This window comes from Drosophila rhopaloa, unplaced genomic scaffold (assembly GCF_018152115.1).
Source record: "Drosophila rhopaloa isolate 14029-0021.01 unplaced genomic scaffold, ASM1815211v1 contig_167, whole genome shotgun sequence".
In the NCBI taxonomy this organism is placed as follows: Eukaryota; Metazoa; Arthropoda; class Insecta; order Diptera; family Drosophilidae; genus Drosophila; species Drosophila rhopaloa.
Genome location: NW_025335047.1, coordinates 403,224 through 422,448, shown reverse-complemented (window position 1 = coordinate 422,448; position 19,225 = coordinate 403,224). Strand labels below are relative to the sequence as shown.

Genomic DNA, 19,225 nt, shown 5'->3' with positions numbered 1-19,225 from the left:
AAATTATTACTGTCATCCCAGACGAACCGAAGGCCTCAGCTGCTAATGCTCTTATTTTAGTTAGTTCATAGGTTTTAAAACTTAAGCTAGCTTTAAATAAATAAAATAAAAATCTGTTCAGTTTATTTATAGTAAATATTGGCGTAGTTTTGTTAGTGACATTTTCATCCAAATCGCAAGGGGCTACCAACAATACCTTAGCTTTTTGAATTTAAACACGGCTGTGAAGCTATAATTCCCTGCTGTTCCAACTGCGTATATCATTATTTAATTAGTATGTCAGTGTTTTGAGTTTTAGTATTTTTCTTATTTATTCCATATTCTGATCTGTTTATTTTGGTATTTATTTCCGGCTAACCTGGCCAAAGCAAAAGGGGCACACTGAACCGTAGGTACGTACTACGTGTAATTAAAAAAAAGTTAAAAATAAAAATATTAATAAGCCCCAATAGAGCCACCACTCCCAATTCCAGAGTAGGAAATCTCGATGGCAAGGCAAACAACTTCGTTCGGCTAACAAAACCCGGCTAAATTCGAGCGTGAACGAGAGCAAAGTCGACATTTTTCGGACATCAGAGTGAACCCGAGTGGTACCGATTCCGAAAGCTGCGAGTGGGGACAGGCAAAGACCCCGGCCACAATTAACATATTCCTGGAGTCCATCAGCCAGCTGGCGGCCCTGGCGACCACAAGCGGCATCATGCAGCTGCTGCTATCGTCCATTTGCATGGCGCTGACCAGCGCGGTGATCGGGAATGCCTACTACCAAAAGCAGCAGTTTTATCCGGCGGTGGTCTACATAACCAAGTCGAATGCCTCCATGGCGGTGGGTATATCTCATAAACATCGCCCGTGCCCAATCTAAGCTTTCCCTTTGTTCCAGGTCATTTACATACAGTTTTTCGTAATTGTCTTCATGTTTGGCAAGCTGCTCCGCAAGGTGATTGGTATTAAAGACCCCTCGTAGCTCCCACTAATATAGTTTATCCCTCAGATCTTCCTGGGCACGCTGCGCGCCGCCGAGTTCGAGCATCTACTGGAGCGCTTCTGGTACGCACTCACGGAGACCTGCTTGGCCTTTACGGTTTTCCGGGACGACTTCAATCCGCGCTTCGTGGCCCTGTTCACAGTGCTGTTATTCCTGAAATCATTCCATTGGCTGGCCGAGGAGCGGGTGGACTTTGTAAGGAGTATCCCTTGTATATACCAGATCTATACTATATTTTTATCCACACCCAGATGGAGCGTTCGCCCGTGCTCGGCTGGCTGTTCCACATTCGCGTGGGCAGTTTGCTTACCTTGCTGGGCATCCTGGACTACGTATTGCTGATCCACGCCTACAACTCGACCCTGGTGCGTGGACCCACCGTGCAGCTGGTCTTCGGCTTCGAGTACGCCATCCTTCTGACTGTAATCGCCAGCACAGCTATCAAGTACGTGCTGCACGCTGCCGAGATGCGCACAGACACGCCTTGGGAGAACAAGGCGGTGTTCCTCCTCTACACTGAGCTGGTTATCGGGCTCATCAAGGTGGTGCTCTACATCTTGTTCGTGGTTATCATGGCCAAAATCTACGCGCTGCCCATGTTCGTTTTCCGGCCCATGTTCTTCACCATACGAAACTTCCGCAAGGCACTGAACGACGTGATCATGTCCAGGCGGGCCATCCGTAACATGAACACCCTGTATCCGGACGCCACGCCTGAGGAGCTGCGCCAATCAGACAATATCTGCATTATCTGCCGCGAGGACATGATCAACCACTCGAAGAAGCTGCCTTGCGGCCACATCTTCCACACCACGTGCCTGCGCTCGTGGTTCCAACGCCAGCAGACCTGTCCTACCTGCCGCCTGAACATTCTGCGGACCCCTGCCGTGATATCCACAGCGATGCCGAGAGCAGGCGATGAGGCTGCCGCCGCTGCTGCTGGGAATGCCGCCCCGGATGCAGCTGGTGCCCAACCAGCCGGAGGTCTACCTGTTCCAGCTCCAGCTGCCGGAGTCGATGGCAACCAGGCTCGCGCTAACGGCCCGCTGCTCGCAGGTCAAGCTCTGCCGCCTAGCTTTGCAGATCTTTTTGGCGATGCTAGTGAGTTCATAGCTGGTTATACTAAATGAGGATCCCTAACCCTCCAAACTCCTTTTCAGACGGATTGCCAAATCTGGCTAGACTTTCGGTGCCTCCACCGCCGGTCATGCCCATGCTGTCGCCTTTTATGATGCCGCCGCAGTTTGGTTACTTCTCGCCCATGCCGCCGCCACCTATTCCGCTGGACCTGACCAAGTTCACCGACGAGGAGCTACGTGCCATGGAGGGACACCAGCGGGAGCAGATTGAGCAACGTCTGAAGGTGGAACTTAAATTTGAAATAGCATAACTTGTAACGACTAACTTGAATTACTTTTACAGTTGCTGCAAAACATAAACCTTATGCTGGACTCGGCGGGGATAATGATGTCCCAGTACCAGACTTTGGCCTCGCGCTTGCAGCTCACTGCAGTGCCGCCAGCATCCGCGGCAGCTCCAAGCGTTGAAGGAGCTGCAGGATCAGGCGTGTACGACAAGCCCAGTACCTCGGCCACGGCTATGGCGCAGCTGGAAGCTCACCAAGTGACTCCCACGGCAACAGCCCCAGTGGCTCCTCCACTGCCTGCAGAGAAGGTAACCATTGAGGATCTGGGCGCGGATGCAGACGAAGACGACGTGCCTTCTACGGCCACGGAGGCGGTCAGTCTGCCCAACTCTGATGCCGACTTCGAAGAGAACTCCTCGGAGTTGGGCGAGCTGAGGAAACGCCGCTTGAAGTTCCTGGAGGAACGCAACAGGTTCGCAAATGAACACACGCAAGCGGAATAGACGCCCTGAAAACTGAAGACTCCACTCCATATAACGGCAGAGAATTCCCTCATCCCACAAAAACCATAAACTGAACGTACTTGCGTTTATCACATTTTCTATTCTCTTGGCTGGTATTGATTTTGTTTATACTCCGCTCCTCATCCGCTGCACCCTGTCCTTGACTTATGTTCTTTTCTACGGCTTGCGATATGGGGAATATTATGATGATGACGACAAAGACGACTACGATGCGCCCAAGGTTCACACACTGAAGCACGACCTCTAGAAAAGCGGCGAGTGGAACGAAGGATCTGAACCAAGAGCGGCATCCAAATTCAATATGTAGCAATATGTATTGTGTAAAAACTATTTTAGAGATGGGAAACTGATGATTTGTATTTAATATTACTATATGTGTATAATTAATGTGAAATATAATTAAAACGAAAAGAACGATGATTGGTTTAAGGCTACATATATGATACGACAAATATACTAGATCTCCTGTTCCAATTTTCACCCTCACAGAATTTTTTTTATTTCTTGGCTACTGATTTATCGGTTGGTCAATAACCAAAGTAACCTTCATTATCAACGAAATAAAAGATAATTATTCTTCCAAATCGCCTTAAATTAGTGAAAAATGGAACAGGTTAATATAAGCTACGCACTAAATATAAATAAATTAAGCGACGCATACACTACACATAGATAACAACAGTCGATCGTCTGGTGCCCCGAGCATGGAAGATTTGCATCTGGACGTCGCCGCATCAAATTCTCGACTCCAACTCCCGGAACTCGCCCGGATCCGTGAAGCGCACGGTCAGGATGTAGAAGAGTGTGGGGAAGGGAACGAGACACATAAAGCCATAATGGTAGTTCAGCGATGTAATGCCATAGGCCAACAGCATCCAGTGGACGGCTGTGAGAACAAAATGATGGTAAAGTGTATTTAATGTAAAAGCCCAAAGTGCTCACCTATAATAACCACATTTTTCAGCTCCCACACCGAGGAGTGAACCAGAGCCTTCAGGGTTTGGTCCAACTTCAGAGAATAGTGAATGGCATTGGCTACCATGGAAATGGCCACACTCAGGTACGGAAAGGAGTAATCTGAAAAGGTTAACCGTGGAATAAAGACGTCTAGCTAACAGATACCTAATGCATTACTTACAGATCAACCCACATCCCAAGGCATGGATAAATGTTAGCAAGGGCAGGAAGTAGAGGGCGGAGTAAATAGGCGCTTTGCTCCTGCCACCCACATCCATCAGTTTGCTGACCAGCGGGCGGATGAGAAACATGTTGACGAGGCAAAGAAAGTAAAACACTAGCACGATGGTTTGCCTAGATAATTAAGATACAAGTTAGTTTAGTCAATATTTATTTTAGTGATCAGCCTTACAGTGGATAGACGGCCTCCTGTGTGCAGTATACGCGCTCCTCGTAATTGGGACTCGGGTTGTAGAACAGGGTGTACCAGTCGGTGAGTTTCCGGACATCGCAGGCGTACAGGCGCAGTTCCCACATGGGCTCCATGAACAAGGTGGCCAGGATGGCAGACAGAGCCACCTCAACGAAGGCACTGGCCGTCAGTATCAGCTGCTTGCGGGAAAATCTGTGAAAAGGCAATCAATAAGTTCTTATTTGCAATGGGTAAGGACTATTCCCGCAGACTTGCGATCCTTAGCGTCCATGTCAATGAAGAAGCAGTGCATCATGAGTGGCAGGAGGGTCATAAATCCCAGATAAAGCCAGGAGTAAGTGGTTAATTCGTCGCGGCAAGGAGAGCAGGCGTAGCTCTGGTTCACCTGAGGACGATTGCAGTAGGATTAATTAGAGGCAGGTGTCATTGGGCAGAGGACACACACCCGGGATCCTCGGGGACAGACCCCGCAGTTGCTCCAGGTGTCATTTCCAAGCGGAGATCGTCCACAATATGCTCCAGGACAGCGTTCCAACGCGTCGTACATTTTCATTCAACTACCATTATACAGTAGAGCTGAGTTGACTTCTAACGATGGTATCGATATATTAAATATTTCGCTAGTAAACGATAGTGCTAAGCGCAATTAAATTTGTGCATCAACACATTTGACAGCTAATTTGACGAATTGCAGGCGTCCTTAAAGGGCAAGACAGAACTATTTTCCACCGATAGACATTAATTTTATGCTATTATGCTCATTACTAAATAAACCCACTTCAACAAAAAATACTTCTCACCCCATCCCCAAATGAACTAGTGCCATCACCAGCTCGATAAGCATAATTTTTAGTAACCTGGCAGCCCTGGCTAAAAGCACCAGAAGAACCGGTTCAGTTCAAAACTAGTTCGCCCGAACTGCACAACCCTAGCAAAAGAAATAACTAAAATATCATTAATTTAACGCGAATTGCACGCCGAGCGGATAAAAATACGCCGTGGCAGCCGCACCCGTCGCTCCCGCAGGATACGCAGGACTTTGCCCTCGGTCAGGCAGGTAAAAGTCCAATAGGGATCGGAATTGGAATTGGCCGCAGAACAACAGCAAAGGCAGACGCCATTTTGTCTATTGGCCGGCTGATTTGTAAGCTCAATATTCGCGAATTAGTTTCCGCGACTTTTTTAGAATGAGCACCTAAGTTTGCAGCTCCCTAATTTGCAATAAGAAAAGTGAGAAGGAAACAAATCGCCTTTTTGGGTCTTCAAGAAAGTGTTCATTTGATCAAATCGACTTGCAAAAAATACTTGTACATGTGTGTGAGTGACCAGTGAAAAAAGGGGAAAATATTGAAAAGCCGCACTTTCTGCCGTCCTTGAGTGACTTCCGTTACTCTCTCGAAACTCCAAAGTGAAAGAAAGAATTTGGGAGAATCCCTGCCCGCGCCCCACCCTCTATATAGTCAATTTTTGCATATTTTCGGTCCTGCAGCTTCAAGTCTTTATGCGTAGTTATTTTCACCACCCTGCTCCCACCCTACGCCCCTTCCCCTCCCACTTGCTCCACCCACCGACCGACATTCCGCTTAAGGATGTTGCCGGGCGCAGAGAAAGAGAGAGAGGGAGTGGAAAATCCGTACGTGATGTAATTTTCGGCAGAAAAATGTTCTTTGTTTGCCCAAAAAAATAACAATAAATAAATAAGAATAAAGAGCGCAGCGTAAAACAAAAACAACATTAAATTAAATTCACATACACGATTGGGCCGCTAAAAGAGTGTGCGTGTGTGTGTGGGTGAGAGCGTAATTTGTGTGCTTTTGGAGCATTATTTGGCGCTTGCTGCCTCGTCTATTAAATAATATTGATTTTTCATATTCCAACCCAGTGCTCTCTCACACACACGCAGGCCCACTCATACACTTAAGGCCCCTGTTCATGTATGTGTGCCTTTTCGGTCTCTCTTTTAGCCCATGTATTTATTCGCCTCTTTCTGCCTCTTTCGCTTCGTTGCAGTTTATAGATTTTTGCAAACTGTGGCCGCTGACCAGGAATATGTAAACGCAACGCAGGACGCCAGTTCTTATTGGGAAAAAGGACAATAAGAGGGAGCCCAAAGCCAGGAGTCGCCGACCAACAGTGCCTCAAAAACAAAAAGCGGAAAGCAGGAAACTCCCAAACTAGACAAGGAGCACTCCGGATAACTCACAACTGCCATAGGTCATCAACCAAAAACGCCGCCCAGTGCAGACTGCAGTAGGATTAGCCAGACACCCAGAGAAGCAGAGCTCCTGCACCTTCGACCGCTTCAGGTGCTCCGCAGGACGACTTAGCTGGACAGATCCACCACCACCATGACGTTCGACACGCGCACCACAGCAACCACCACAACGAGTCCGGCGCAGAGTGCGGGAACGGGCACAGGATCAGTCACCGGAACAGTCACCACCTCTAGCCTGCCAGGAGGAGGATCCAGCAGTCTGGATAGCAGCCAGGAGCAACAGCCAGTGGTCGCCAGCCAAAACTCCGATGACGTAGCCGGCTCCTCTACGGCGGGCAGCGTGGACAGCACCGTCACACTAGTGTAAGTGGGCGTGGCACCCATGACTCCGCCCAATTAGCCGGTTTTAGTGCGTAGTTTATTGCAGTTAATTAGACCTGGCTGCTGTTTTCGGGGCGTGTGTAGCACCAGTAGCACCAGAAACACCGCCACCCCAAAAAAAACCCCTACCTTCGACATTCGTGTGTTTACTTTTGCGCAGTTTCCTTCTCCACCTGCATTCTTTGTTTGCCCAGGGTTTGGCCTGAACAAGACCCGCAATAGATTTGTTAAAATATGCTCAATCTGAATTTGGCTATTCTAATTCAAAGGTGTTGGAGTTCAACAGAACAAACAGTTCCATTACAAGCGGACAGCAAATATCCAGTTTGCTTGTGTGCAGAAAAGTGATAGTGGCTAAGAATAAGGCCATATATGTTATCTTCCCTTTCCCCATGTAGATGCAGTGAATCTACATTCGTATTAATGTATTTGCTGTATGCGACTTTTATTGTCTCATTTAGAATACCCGCGCAGGGCTTATCTTATCGCCTTGCCCATCATGATTAGCTGACACTGAAAAAGCACCAAAAAATTCAAATATCTACGGTCTGCGTATGGTACTGCGAATCCTGAACGTACTGTGGTTTTCTATAATTTCATTGCACTTGCATTAATTTACCTACCCGGAAATCATTTTTAAAATAGTAAAACAAATTACAATTGTTTTTTTTTTATTTCTTTTAAATTATATTTAAACTAATTATCCTCTTTTTCTGCAGGCCTCCAGAGAAGCTTATTTCCTCGTTTCCCACCACGAAACTGAGATCGCTTTCCCAGAAGATATCGAATCCACGCTGGGTGGTGCCCGTGCTGCCTGAACAGGAGCTGGAGGTGCTTCTAAATGCTGCCATCGAGCTGACCCAGGCCGGTAAGTGCGTCAAAATGCTACCCAGAACTACCATTCTTAACCTTTAATTAATTTAAAGGTGTGGATCACGACTGCGAGCCATGTGTGGAGTTTTATCGCAATGGGCTAAGCACTTCGTTCGCCAAGATCCTTACCGACGAGGCAGTGAACTCGTGGAAGTTCAACATCCACCACTGCATCCTGGTCTCGTGCGGCAAACTGCTGCACCTGATCGCAATTCACATGCAGCGCGACAATCCCTATCTACTGGACTTGCTGGCCATCGTCTTCGATCCAGAGAACAAGTTTAACACATTCAACGCTGCACGCCAGCCCGAGTGCTTTGCCACACCGGACTGCATTTGGGGTCAGTTGGACAGCAACAAGATGTACGCCCGGCCGCCAGCGGAGCCCAAGAATCCTCGCGGTTGGCTGGTGGATCTCATTAACCGCTTCGGCCAACTGGGAGGTTTTGACAATCTGCTGGAGAGGTTTAACAGTGGACTGGAGCTACTGAAGCGCAACCAAAACAAGGCCACCGGCAAAGGAGTCGGTGGCGAGGGCAGCGGGGAAGGAAGTATCCAGGATAATCGCCTCACCCTGGCCCTCATCCACAGTCTCCTGCGACCATTTGGTCAATGCTATGAGTTGCTGACGCCCGCCACCATCGCCAAGTACTTTATGCCCACCTGGAACGTGGTGCTGGACCTTTTGGACAGCTTCACGGACGAGGAGCTAAAGCGGGAGGTGAAGCCCGAGGGACGCAATGATTACATCAATGGAATTGTGAAGTCGGCCCGCTTCCTGGCCAGTCGTTTATCTGGACAAGAGGAGCTGATCCGCGACTTAGAGATGTTTCGTTTGAAGATGATCCTGCGTCTGCTGCAGGTCTCCAGTTTCAATGGTAAAATGAACGCCCTCAACGAAATCAACAAGGTGCTTTCCTCGGTGGCCTATTATTCCCATCGATCCCAACCCCTGCCCCACTGTATGCCCGAGGACGAAATGGACTGGCTGACGGCGGAGCGCATGGCGCAGTGGATCAAGTCGTCGGACGTCCTGGGCATTGTGCTTAAGGACTCGCTGCATCAACCGCAGTATGTGGAAAAGCTGGAAAAGATCATCCGTTTCCTTATTAAGGAGCAAGCGCTGACTTTGGACGATTTAGATGCGGTTTGGAGAGCGCAGGCCGGTAAGCACGAGGCGATCGTAAAAAACGTGCATGATTTGCTAGCCAAACTGGCCTGGGATTTCACGCCGGAGCAACTGGACCACCTCTTCGAGGCATTTCAAGTGAGTCTGCTTTTGTTTAAATGTATTTATAGTCCAATCAGTCTATATTAAATGTTATACATTTTTTAAAGACTTCCTTAGGGTAGTATTTTAATTATCAAACATTAATTGTTTTAGTAGTGACCCTTTTTTTCGATTGACCAATATTGATTTAATCTATTTTACTTTCAGGCCAGCATGACCACGGCCAATAAGAGGCAGCGGGAGAGGCTTCTGGAGCTGATTCGCCGTTTGGCTGAAGACGACAAGAATGGTGTGATGGCCCAAAAGGTGCTAAAGCTTTTCTGGACGCTGGCCCACAGCCAAGAGGTCCCGCCTGAAGTGCTCGACCAGGCGCTAGGTGCACACGTCAAAATCTTGGATTATAGCTGCTCTCAGGAGCGAGACGCGCAAAAGACCATTTGGTTGGACAAATGCGTTGGCGAGCTGAAATCAGGCGATGGATGGGTGCTGCCCGCCTTGCGTTTAATACGGGATATTTGTTGTCTATATGACACCACGCCCAATCATGCACCCCGCACCCAAACGGGCACAAATCGACAGCAGGTGATTGAGCGGCTCCAGAATGATTATTCCTTAGTCATTCTAGTCACAAACAGCTTGACTGCATACATGGAAAAGGTGCGCCAAATGGTGACCGACACACCGGGCCTAGAAGCGGCCACCATCCTAATTGACGGAAGGTTCCCGCACCATGCGCAAATCGCAGAGCGACTGGAGTTCCTCAAGTTCCTGCTTAAAGACGGTCAGCTGTGGCTGTGCGCAGATCAGGCAAAGCAGATCTGGCACTGCTTGGCAGTGAGCGCCGTCTTTCCTGCTGATCGTGAAGAGTGCTTCCGGTGGTTTGGAAAGCTGATGGGCGAGGAGCCTGACTTGGATCCCGGCATCAACAAGGACTTCTTCGAGAACAACATTCTGCAACTAGATCCCCACCTGCTTACAGAGAGCGGAATCAAGTGCTTCGAGCGCTTCTTCAAAGCGGTCAACTCCAAGGAGGACAAGCTAAAGGCGATACACAGAGGTTACATACTTGACAACGAGGACCTAATAGGCAAGGACTACTTGTGGCGGGTGATCACCACAGGTGGCGAGGAGATTGCCAGCAAGGCTATTGATCTGCTCAAGGAAGTGTCCACGGCATTGGGCCCACGACTGCAGGAGAACATTGCCGAGTTCCACGAAATGTTTATCGGCGAGTGCTGTTCCCGCCTGCGCACCCACTACGGAAACATCGTGATCCTGGGCAAGACACAGCTTCAAGAGGAGTTGGATGCACCTGATCAGTCGGACAATGCCAACGACGAGTCTAAGGATTCGAAAATGCGATTTATCGAGGCGGAGAAGATGTGCCGCATTCTCAAGGTACTGCAGGAATATGTGAAAGAGTGCGACCGCTCCTTCAGCGGCGATCGCGTCCACCTGCCACTCAGCCGAGTTACGCGCGGCAAGAACACCAGCCTGTATATCCGGTTCCAGAATCCAGGCAGACCCATTGACGACCTGGAGATCGTTACACACAGCAACGAAACGATGGCCGCCTTTAAGCGCAGCCTTCTAAAGCGGATCAAAGGCACTTCAACGACCAACATTAAGGTGGATCTCTTCTACACTAATGGCGAGATGATCGAAATCTCCGATGAGATAAACCCGCTCTATCAGTACACCATCCGCGACAAGATGATCCTCACAGCAAAGCTGACGCCGGTGGGCACTGGTCTGGCCAGCAGTCCGGATTCCTCCAGCGACTCGAGCACCGGCTCTCCCCCTCGTCCATGCCCCGATATGCAGCGTGTGGAATCGGAAAGCACGCTGCCCGGCGTGATCATCTCGCAAAACTACCAGTACACCGAGTTTTTTTTAAAGCTCTATCAGTTGGGAAGTGATCTGCAGCACGGTCGTTTGCGGGACAGCGCTAAGGTACTGCTGCACCTGCTTCCCTGCGACCGCCAGACAATGCGCCAACTTCAAATGATGTGCAAGGTCCCAAAGGCGGCCGTTACGGTCCCTCTGACGGCCGAAAAATGCGCGAAGGATGAAGAGGAGAAACTGAACTCCACCGAGCAGCCGGCGAGTGAATCTGATGAGGTAGGACGAAAAAGTTATATTATAAAAAATAATCTTAATAAATCACTTTGTAAACTCTTGTTCTCAGGAAAACTGTACGCCCGAGCAGATGTTTTTGCACCCGACACCCGCCCAGGTACTGTACAACCTGAGCGTGCTACACGGATTGCTGATTCCTGCGTTGGATCCATTAGGCGAAGGAGCCCTGCTCGTGCAGTCTGCATGGATGCACTCGGGTTGCGCCCACTTCGTTCTGGAGCTGTTGACAAAAAACAATTTCCTGCCCAGCGCTGATATGCACACGAAGCGTGCGTCCTTCCAGTGCGTGCTGAGACTGGCAAAGCTGTTCCTTTACATTGTGGGCAGTGTACTGTCTCGCGTGGGCGACGAGCCCATGATCTGCGATCTTGATAACGGATCCCGCTCCCAGGTAGACATCCTGAAGCAGAACTTTTCGACGATGCCGAACAGCTCGCAGGGCACACTGCGGGCAATCTCCGCGAAGCTGGCCGTGATGCTGGCCCGCGAGATGCTCTCCGCCAGCCAGGAGGGCGACCGCTGCCGCACCCTCTTTAGCTCTACGCTGCAGTGGTCCTGCCCTGACATTTCCACCATAAAGGCCGTAGTGCAGCTGGCTTGGGCTTCGTCCTGCGGCAACCTTCAGGCTCTGGGGAGTAGCAACGGCGACTTTGAGGACGAAGTGATCGTGCCGGATGGGCAGGACTTTAGCATGTGCAAGGAGGCCCTTGAAGTGCTCACCATCTCGTTCATTCTGAACCCGAGTGCTAACGAAGCGTTGAGTAGTGATGCCAACTGGCCCAAGTTCATCACCTCCATTGTGCTGAGGAACCCGCTTCGACATGTGCGCCAGGTGGCCTCAGAACAGTTGTTCTTGGCCTCCACCTATTGCGCCGGCGATCGGCGTCCGTTCGTCTACATGGTCAACCTGCTGGTGGGCGCACTGAAGACGCTAGTTCCCCAGTACGAGGCGACTTGCGCCGAGTTCTTTTCGGTGCTGTGCCGCACTCTTTCATATGGATGCATCTACAACTGGCCGCTGCAGATCAGCGAGGGATTGCTGGGCGACGAAATCAAGTGGCTCCAGCGCATACGGGAGAATGTCCGCTCCACTGGCGACACTCAGGTGCACGAGGAACTTCTCGAGGGCCACCTCTGCTTGGCCAAGGAGCTAATGTTTTTTCTCGCTGCTGACTCAAAGGCGCAGCTCAACGAGCTGATCCACGAGCTGATCGACGACTTCCTCTTCACAGCCTCTCGCGAATTCCTGCATTTACGGCGGCACGGCAGTCTTCGACAGGACACCGTCCCGCCACCAGTCTGCCGCAGTCCGCACACTATTGCCGCTGCCTGCGATCTCCTCATTGCCTTGTGCCAGCTCTGTGTTCCTAATATGAAGCTACTCACCAATACACTCATCGACTTCGTCTGCACAGGTGCGTGGGCTAAATAATACTTATGCTTATAGAGTAGACATAAAAATCCTCTCCCTGTGAACAGATACGGATCCGTTGCGCGAATGGGATTACCTGCCGCCGGTGGGCGCCAGACCAACCAAAGGTTTTTGCGGACTGAAAAACGCCGGGGCCACGTGCTACATGAACTCGGTGCTGCAGCAGCTCTACATGGTACCGGCGGTGCGCGTGGGTATCCTGCGAGCCCACGGTGCGGCCACCACCGACGGCGAGGACTTTAGCGGCGACTCCGATTTGACTGGCGGCGGTCTTGGACCGGCCCTCTTTTCGGGACCCGCCTCTGCGCTAGTCACCTTTTCCTCATCGTCGGGCGGTGTCGAGGACGGATCGCAGGATGTGCGAAAGAACTATCACGTCGTGATCCTGAAACACGTGCAGGCAATATTCGCCCACCTGGGGCACAGTGCTCTGCAGTTCTATGTGCCCCGTGGGCTCTGGACGCATTTCAAGTGAGTAAAGCATAATTTATATTATATATTTGATATTTGATTTGATTTTATTGCTCAAACAGGCTGCAAGGAGAACCTGTTAATCTCCGCGAGCAACAGGATGCCGTGGAGTTCTTCATGTCCCTGTTTGAGAGCCTTGACGAGGGACTGAAGGCACTTGGCCAGCCGCAGCTGATGAACGCCACGCTGGGCGGTTCGTTCAGCGATCAGAAAATCTGCCAAGAGTGCCCCCATCGCTACTCCAAAGAGGAACCATTTAGTGTATTTAGTGTCGATATTAGGAATCATAGCTCATTAACCGAATCTCTGGAGCAGTATGTCAAGGGGGAGCTGCTCGAGGGAGCCGATGCATACCATTGTGATAAATGTGATAAAAAAGTAAAGTATTCTCTGGGATAACCATGTGTAAACTGATTCAAATAATCTGAATTCTTTGTGGCCAACAGGTAGTTACCGTTAAGCGGCTATGCGTGAAGAAGCTGCCACCCGTGTTAGCCATACAACTGAAGCGCTTTGAATACGACTACGAGCGCGTCTGTGCGATTAAATTTAATGATTATTTTGAATTTCCGCGTATCCTGGATATGGAGCCCTACACAGGTGAGTTTAGAAAAGATTTGATTATTAGTGTTAACAAATTTACTTACTCCCTTTTCTAAATTATTTTATTTGTTTTCCCCTTTCTGCGATAAGTGTCTGGCTTAGCTAAACTAGAGGGCGAGGTGGTGGAGGTGGGTGATAATTGTCAAACAAACGTTGAGACGACAAAGTACGAACTGACCGGCATTGTTGTGCACAGCGGGCAAGCCTCTGGTGGCCACTACTTCAGTTACATACTCTCCAAGTGAGTGCCCAAACAATTAAGCGTAGCTGAAAAGCCTAATCCGAGTTAATCCATTAAAGAAACCCGGCAAACGGCAAGTGCCAGTGGTACAAGTTTGACGACGGTGAGGTCACCGAGTGCAAAATGCACGAGGATGAGGAGATGAAGGCGCAGTGCTTTGGCGGGGACTACATGGGCGAGATCTACGACAACAACCTAAAGCGCATGCAGTACCGCCGTCAAAAGCGCTGGTGGAACGCCTACATGTTATTCTACACCCGGTGCGACCAGAGTCCCGTAAAGTATGAGCCTAGTGTGGAGCAGTTGTCTCTCACCGAGAGCCGCAACATGGTTTTGCCCTTGCCTAAGCCCATCGAGCGCAGCGTGCGGTGAGTGGGAGTATTTCTTATTCACTCTTGACGTGCTTAATACTGTGAACATTTCCCGATTATAGGCACCAGAACATTCGGTTTCTCCACTCTCGTAGCATTTTCTCCGTGGAGTTCTTTAACTTCATCAAAAAGCTGGTCAGCTGCAATATCCCCTCTGCTCGGAGCGATAAGATCGTGAGTTTGTGCTGGAGAAATATAATTAGTTCCACTAATCAATTGGTTTTTCAGACTCCCGCCGCCGAGGAGCTTTCGCTGTTGGGCGTCCAATTGGCTTCGCAGTTCCTTTTTCACACTGGCTTCCGCACGAAGAAGTCTCTGCGAGGGCCCGTTATTGATTGGTGAGTTTCTTGCGACGTTTTGAGATGGATCTCAATTATACAGCTCTTTATTGACAGGTACGACGCGCTCTCACATCACATACGCTCATCGGCACTGGTTCGAAAGTGGTTCGCCAATCATGCGCTTCTCTCCCCGCCGTCACGCCTAGGCGAGTACATCCTAATGGCTCCATCGCCAGAGGTGCGTACCGTCTTCGTCAAGCTGGTGGTTTTCTTCTGCCACTTTGCTATTAACGATGAACCGTTGGCTGGCCACGACGGCGCTAATCTGTGCGAGCAGGTGCTCATCAGCGTGCTGCGCCTGTTGAAATCCGAAGCAGCCGATTACGGCAAACACCTGCCCCACTACTTTAGCCTGTTTAGTATGTACGTGGGACTGGGCACACGCGAAAAGCAGCAGCTGCTGAGGGTGAGTAGTATTTGCATTTATTTTGTTTTCTAAACTAAAGCATTGTCGCTTGCAGCTCAATGTGCCGATGCAGTTTATCCAAGTGGCGTTGGACGATGGCCCCGGTCCCGCCATAAAGTACCAGTATCCGGAGTTCAGCAAGCTTCACCAGGTGGTCTCACACCTGGTGCGCTGCAGTGATGTAAGCGAAAAGTGCCAGAGCTCCAACCAGAACGGCCGTCCACTGCCTAATCCATTCAAGGATGCAACGGTGGCGCACGAGGAGCTGACGCCGCTGTCCACTGAGTGCATGGATTTACTCTTCAATCGCACGGGGTAAGTTGCTTTGAATAGTTTAACCATAACATCATTGTAAAATTATTGATAATGATAATTTGTGAATGCCTACGAATGCTTATTTGCATTGTCCTTTATAGCTACATCAAGAAGGTGATCGAGGACACAAATGTAGGCGACGAAGGCCTGAAGATACTGCAGTACTGCAGCTGGGAAAACCCGCACTTCTCACGCGCAGTGCTTACAGAGCTGCTGTGGCAGTGTGGGTTCGCCTACTGCCACGACATGCGGCACCACACGGATCTGCTACTAAACATCCTGCTAATCGACGACTCGTGGCAGCACCACCGCATACACAACGCCCTCAATGGAGTGGCGGAGGAGCGCGAGGGCCTACTGGATACGATACAACGGGCAAAGACGCACTACCAGAAGCGGGCGTACCAGATTATCAAGTGCCTGACGCAACTGTTCCACAAGTCGCCAATTGCGCTGCAGATGCTCAACACAAACCCGGGCATCAGCCGGCACTGGAGCGTTGCCGTCGAGTGGCTACAGGACGAGCTGGAACGACAGCGTGGCATTGGTTGCCAGTACAATTCGTACTCGTGGTCGCCACCAGCGCAGAGCAACGACAACACGAACGGCTACATGCTAGAGAGGTCGCAGTCGGCCAAAAACACTTGGACCATGGCTTACGAGCTCTGTCCGGACGAGGTCAGCGAGAAAACGGTACTTAAACAATTTACAATAAAACTAGGGAAACATTTTTCTAATGAGAATTTTTGTCAGAAACAGGACGAGAACAACGAGTCTGATTTGGAGTCGAATCTGGACGAGAACAAGACGGAACAGGCGGCACAGCCGGGGGCCGCGCAGGAAAGCACCACCGGAGGCACGGAACAGCCGACGGATAACAAGACACCCACAACGAGCAGTCCGTCAACGGGCGCCTGGCCGGCACGTGTGGATAGCAACGCAATTCCCCGGCTGTCGCGTCAACTATTCGGGGCGTACACTTCGACTGGCGTTGGCTCAACCAGCGGAACAACCGCACCTACACTCGCCACGACGGCGACGGCGGGCAGTGGAGCCAACAGTGAGACAGAGAGCAGCGCCCAGGAGACCACCGGCGAAACGACTATTAACGGGCTGTCAAGTAGCCTGGACCAAATGGAGATAACGGCCAAAAAGGTAACTAGGGCGGACGAGGTCTAGGACAGTTGTCCCTCTGTTGAGTGTGTCCGTACCCGAAGGTTCCTTCGAGTCGCCTGCCAAGCAGACCCCCAGCAAAACAGTACACACAATAAACACATTTTACACTCCAACTCCAATCTGTATCTTTCTGTCACCTTAAATACGTGGTATTTATAAATTTGAAATTAGCTCTCAGTTTTGGACAATATTTATTGACAAACTACTAAAGAATCTTAGAATTAGAATTTAATTTAGTCTCCAGAGGATACAGTCTGTATGTCTTCACGGAAAAATTTTATTGAATCTGAATAGTACCTCTGAATGAAATATTTCATATTTATATTATCACTAAAGATATTAATGTTTGTGATACTTCCATGTTGATTTCAAAGTTTCCACAGGAAAATCGGTTAGCAACGGTACACCCGCTTCGGTCACCGAAGATAGCCCTCCTTACTGTTTTCTTCTATCTGTTATCTAAATATTTGTATCATCTTACACGAAAACCTCGCGGTTTCCTTTGCTGCGTTTAATTTTTTATTCCTCTGTTGTCCTCGAATTATAACCACATGCGCAGGGCTTGCGAAGTCGCTCCAAGGGAGGCAAGCTGCCGCCGGTGCTGTTCCACCATCATCAGTTACCGCCGGAGCAGCAACTAAAGCTAAAGCAGCAACAACAACAACAACAACAACAACAGCAGCAGCAGCAGCAACTACGTGGTGATATTAGCAAGAGTTCCTCAAGCCGCTTGAATTGATTTGCCGCCAAGTTAGTTCGAGTTGTTGTTTAATTTGAGCCCCGAGCGCCCGCCTTGTTTTGCGTTTGTTGTGTTCATAACTTCTGTTCTCACGGCTCGGCACAAACGAGATGCACTCGCCATCCCCGTATCTGTCTACCCTTTGGCTTTTCTTTTAGTTTCCACTGCAAGCTTTATCCACTCACCCACACACCCACCTCACACAACACCTAAGCCACAGATACTCGATTAAAGGGATCCCATATAGATCAGACATGCCAGTCAAATATTGGACCTTAAATTAGGTAAACATTATTTTCAATCAATAATATGACTCAGTTCTTTATTCAGAAATATTGGAAAATTATAAATTCCTCAAAAAGACCTAATCGTCGGTTAACAGAGATTTCTGTAGCACCACGGAATGAAAATTTAGGAATTTAATTCAACTATTTAGTATGTTCCTGGCCTTAAAAAATTAATAATAGCATTCGTTGTCTTTATTATTATTAAAATAAAAATATTATTACATACCAAAATAAGTTAAAACTGGCATTACTGATAGTTTTTAGCCTAAGCTGGCGTGCAAATAAGCCAACACCTTTGATGAGCTTCGTATTCGACTTTTTTGAAAACACTCTAAGAAAGATGGCTAATACTGCTTAGCTGGCACGCAGACGCTGACTTAGCCACCTATAGCACTGACAATCGTGAGCCAACCCCCCACTAATCAAACTTTTTCCATTGGCCATTCGCAGAAGTGTCGCAGGGTGGTGAGAAGAAAGCTAGGGGAAAGTAAGGACGAGGAGGACGCGACGGTCGAGACCACGGCGGCCACCACGGATGTCGCAACGTCGTCAGCGACAACGGCAGCCCCTTTAACACCTGCCACTGCAGAAGCCACAGCAACGGGATCGGGATCGGGAACAGGATCGGGAGAGCTCCCGACGAGGATGGAGAAGAACTTAATTTAAACCGAGAGGAAACTACATACGAAAAGTTATTTGCAATAAAATGTAATCGCAACCTTACGAGAGCAACAACTTATGATGAGCATCCATAGCGTTAAGTGAACCAAAAGCAGCCTGACAATGAGAACGGTGTGGACAGCAGGTGTTTTACTAGTGGGGCTCCCGCCGTCGAAAACGAGACTTAATGTGTTAATATGCGAAGTAGAGCAGAATCCATAGATATTAACTAACGAAGTACATGCTTGGAGCGATGCCAGTCAAGGAAAGAGAGTCTATATGAGAAAGAGGAGGATGGTATGTACCAGAAAAGGTGTTTAGTAGTTATCGAACTTTATAATTACCTTAACAAATACACATTATACAGACACCTTAAACAAACACCACACAAAACACAACACGACAAACGAACGCAAACAAAGAAACACACTCATAATTACTAAGAAGCGTTAAGTTGCACGTTTGAAGTACCATATAATTGTATTTATATAGTATATAAATGATGTATTACGTATTGAAGCCGAGCAACATTAACTAATACTAACCGAATAAAAAAAAACAAAAAATCAAAACGATGGAAATATAGATACGACACTAGGGAAAACTAATCGAAACGAATCGGCTGAATGTAAGAATTAGGGCAAGAAACCAAATTGCATGTTCAGTACTCAGTACTCGCCTCTGAAACTGTTTCCATTATCATATTTCAACCGCGTATACCAAGTAAATGGGATGCTAAATCAAAACAAAACAAAACAGTATAAACTCAAGAGCAGAATGGACTACTGCAACACGAGCATAAAGAAAACTTGATTATGGTTATACTAAGTATATATATTTTAAATGATTAGTGTTTTATATTAAGTGAAATTTGTTAAACATTTATTAAATTATTATGTTTTAAGTTGCGAAATAAATGCGAAATGTAAGCAAACAGTGCAATGTCATGCTTTCTCTCAGTTTCCGTTTTAGTTCACCGTCAGCAAGAAACTCAAAGTCAAACTCAAAGGTCGCAACTTTTTGTACCGAACTCAATTTTAAATTATGTATTCATAAAGATAAATCACATAGGAAAT

At 48.6% G+C, this 19,225-nt stretch overlaps 3 protein-coding genes across 12 annotated transcripts; 2 read left to right on the top strand and 1 right to left on the bottom strand.

The window, feature by feature from the left end:
* Window positions 1-338: 338 nt before the first annotated feature.
* On the top strand, window positions 339-3,298 carry LOC108045128 (E3 ubiquitin-protein ligase HRD1). Of its 2 annotated transcripts, none has more exons than XM_017124349.2 (7): window positions 339-392; window positions 453-826; window positions 884-940; window positions 995-1,183; window positions 1,240-2,089; window positions 2,149-2,351; window positions 2,411-3,298. In XM_017124349.2, the coding sequence occupies exons 2-7, from the start codon at window positions 701-703 to the stop codon at window positions 2,855-2,857; spliced, it is 1,872 nt and encodes a 623-aa protein (XP_016979838.1). In that variant the 5' UTR covers window positions 339-392; window positions 453-700; the 3' UTR covers window positions 2,858-3,298. The 2 variants fall into 2 exon arrangements, with proteins under 2 accessions (XP_016979838.1, XP_016979840.1); XM_017124351.2 differs by having other exon boundaries at window positions 351-392; window positions 474-826.
* LOC108045129 (JNK1/MAPK8-associated membrane protein) lies at window positions 3,209-4,882 on the bottom strand. The gene is made up of 6 exons (XM_017124352.2): window positions 4,714-4,882; window positions 4,520-4,653; window positions 4,248-4,460; window positions 4,017-4,189; window positions 3,821-3,955; window positions 3,209-3,764 (listed from the first exon to the last, which is right to left on the bottom strand). Exons 1-6 carry the CDS (start codon window positions 4,819-4,821, stop codon window positions 3,613-3,615), a joined length of 915 nt encoding a protein of 304 aa, XP_016979841.1. The 5' UTR covers window positions 4,822-4,882; the 3' UTR covers window positions 3,209-3,612.
* Window positions 4,883-5,160: 278 nt separating this feature from the next.
* LOC108045105 (probable ubiquitin carboxyl-terminal hydrolase FAF) lies at window positions 5,161-19,083 on the top strand. 9 transcript variants are annotated; one of them, XR_001769328.2, is made up of 19 exons: window positions 5,161-5,325; window positions 6,279-6,846; window positions 7,584-7,732; window positions 7,791-9,004; window positions 9,176-11,089; window positions 11,157-12,522; window positions 12,587-13,010; window positions 13,073-13,388; window positions 13,457-13,610; window positions 13,704-13,854; window positions 13,914-14,222; window positions 14,288-14,399; window positions 14,454-14,563; window positions 14,621-14,972; window positions 15,028-15,287; window positions 15,389-15,980; window positions 16,041-16,442; window positions 17,940-18,446; window positions 18,517-19,083. XR_001769328.2 is itself a non-coding variant. In XM_017124308.2 (19 exons), the coding sequence occupies exons 2-18, from the start codon at window positions 6,617-6,619 to the stop codon at window positions 17,200-17,202; spliced, it is 8,229 nt and encodes a 2,742-aa protein (XP_016979797.2). In that variant the 5' UTR covers window positions 5,161-5,325; window positions 6,279-6,616; the 3' UTR covers window positions 17,203-17,213; window positions 17,940-18,049. The 9 variants fall into 9 exon arrangements, 8 of the variants coding, with proteins under 8 accessions (XP_016979797.2, XP_016979796.2, XP_016979795.1 ...); XM_017124308.2 differs by lacking the exon at window positions 18,517-19,083 and adding an exon at window positions 17,023-17,213 and having other exon boundaries at window positions 16,047-16,442; window positions 17,940-18,049; XM_017124307.2 differs by lacking the exon at window positions 18,517-19,083 and adding an exon at window positions 17,023-17,213 and having other exon boundaries at window positions 17,940-18,049.
* The last annotated feature ends 142 nt before the right edge of the window (window positions 19,084-19,225 follow it).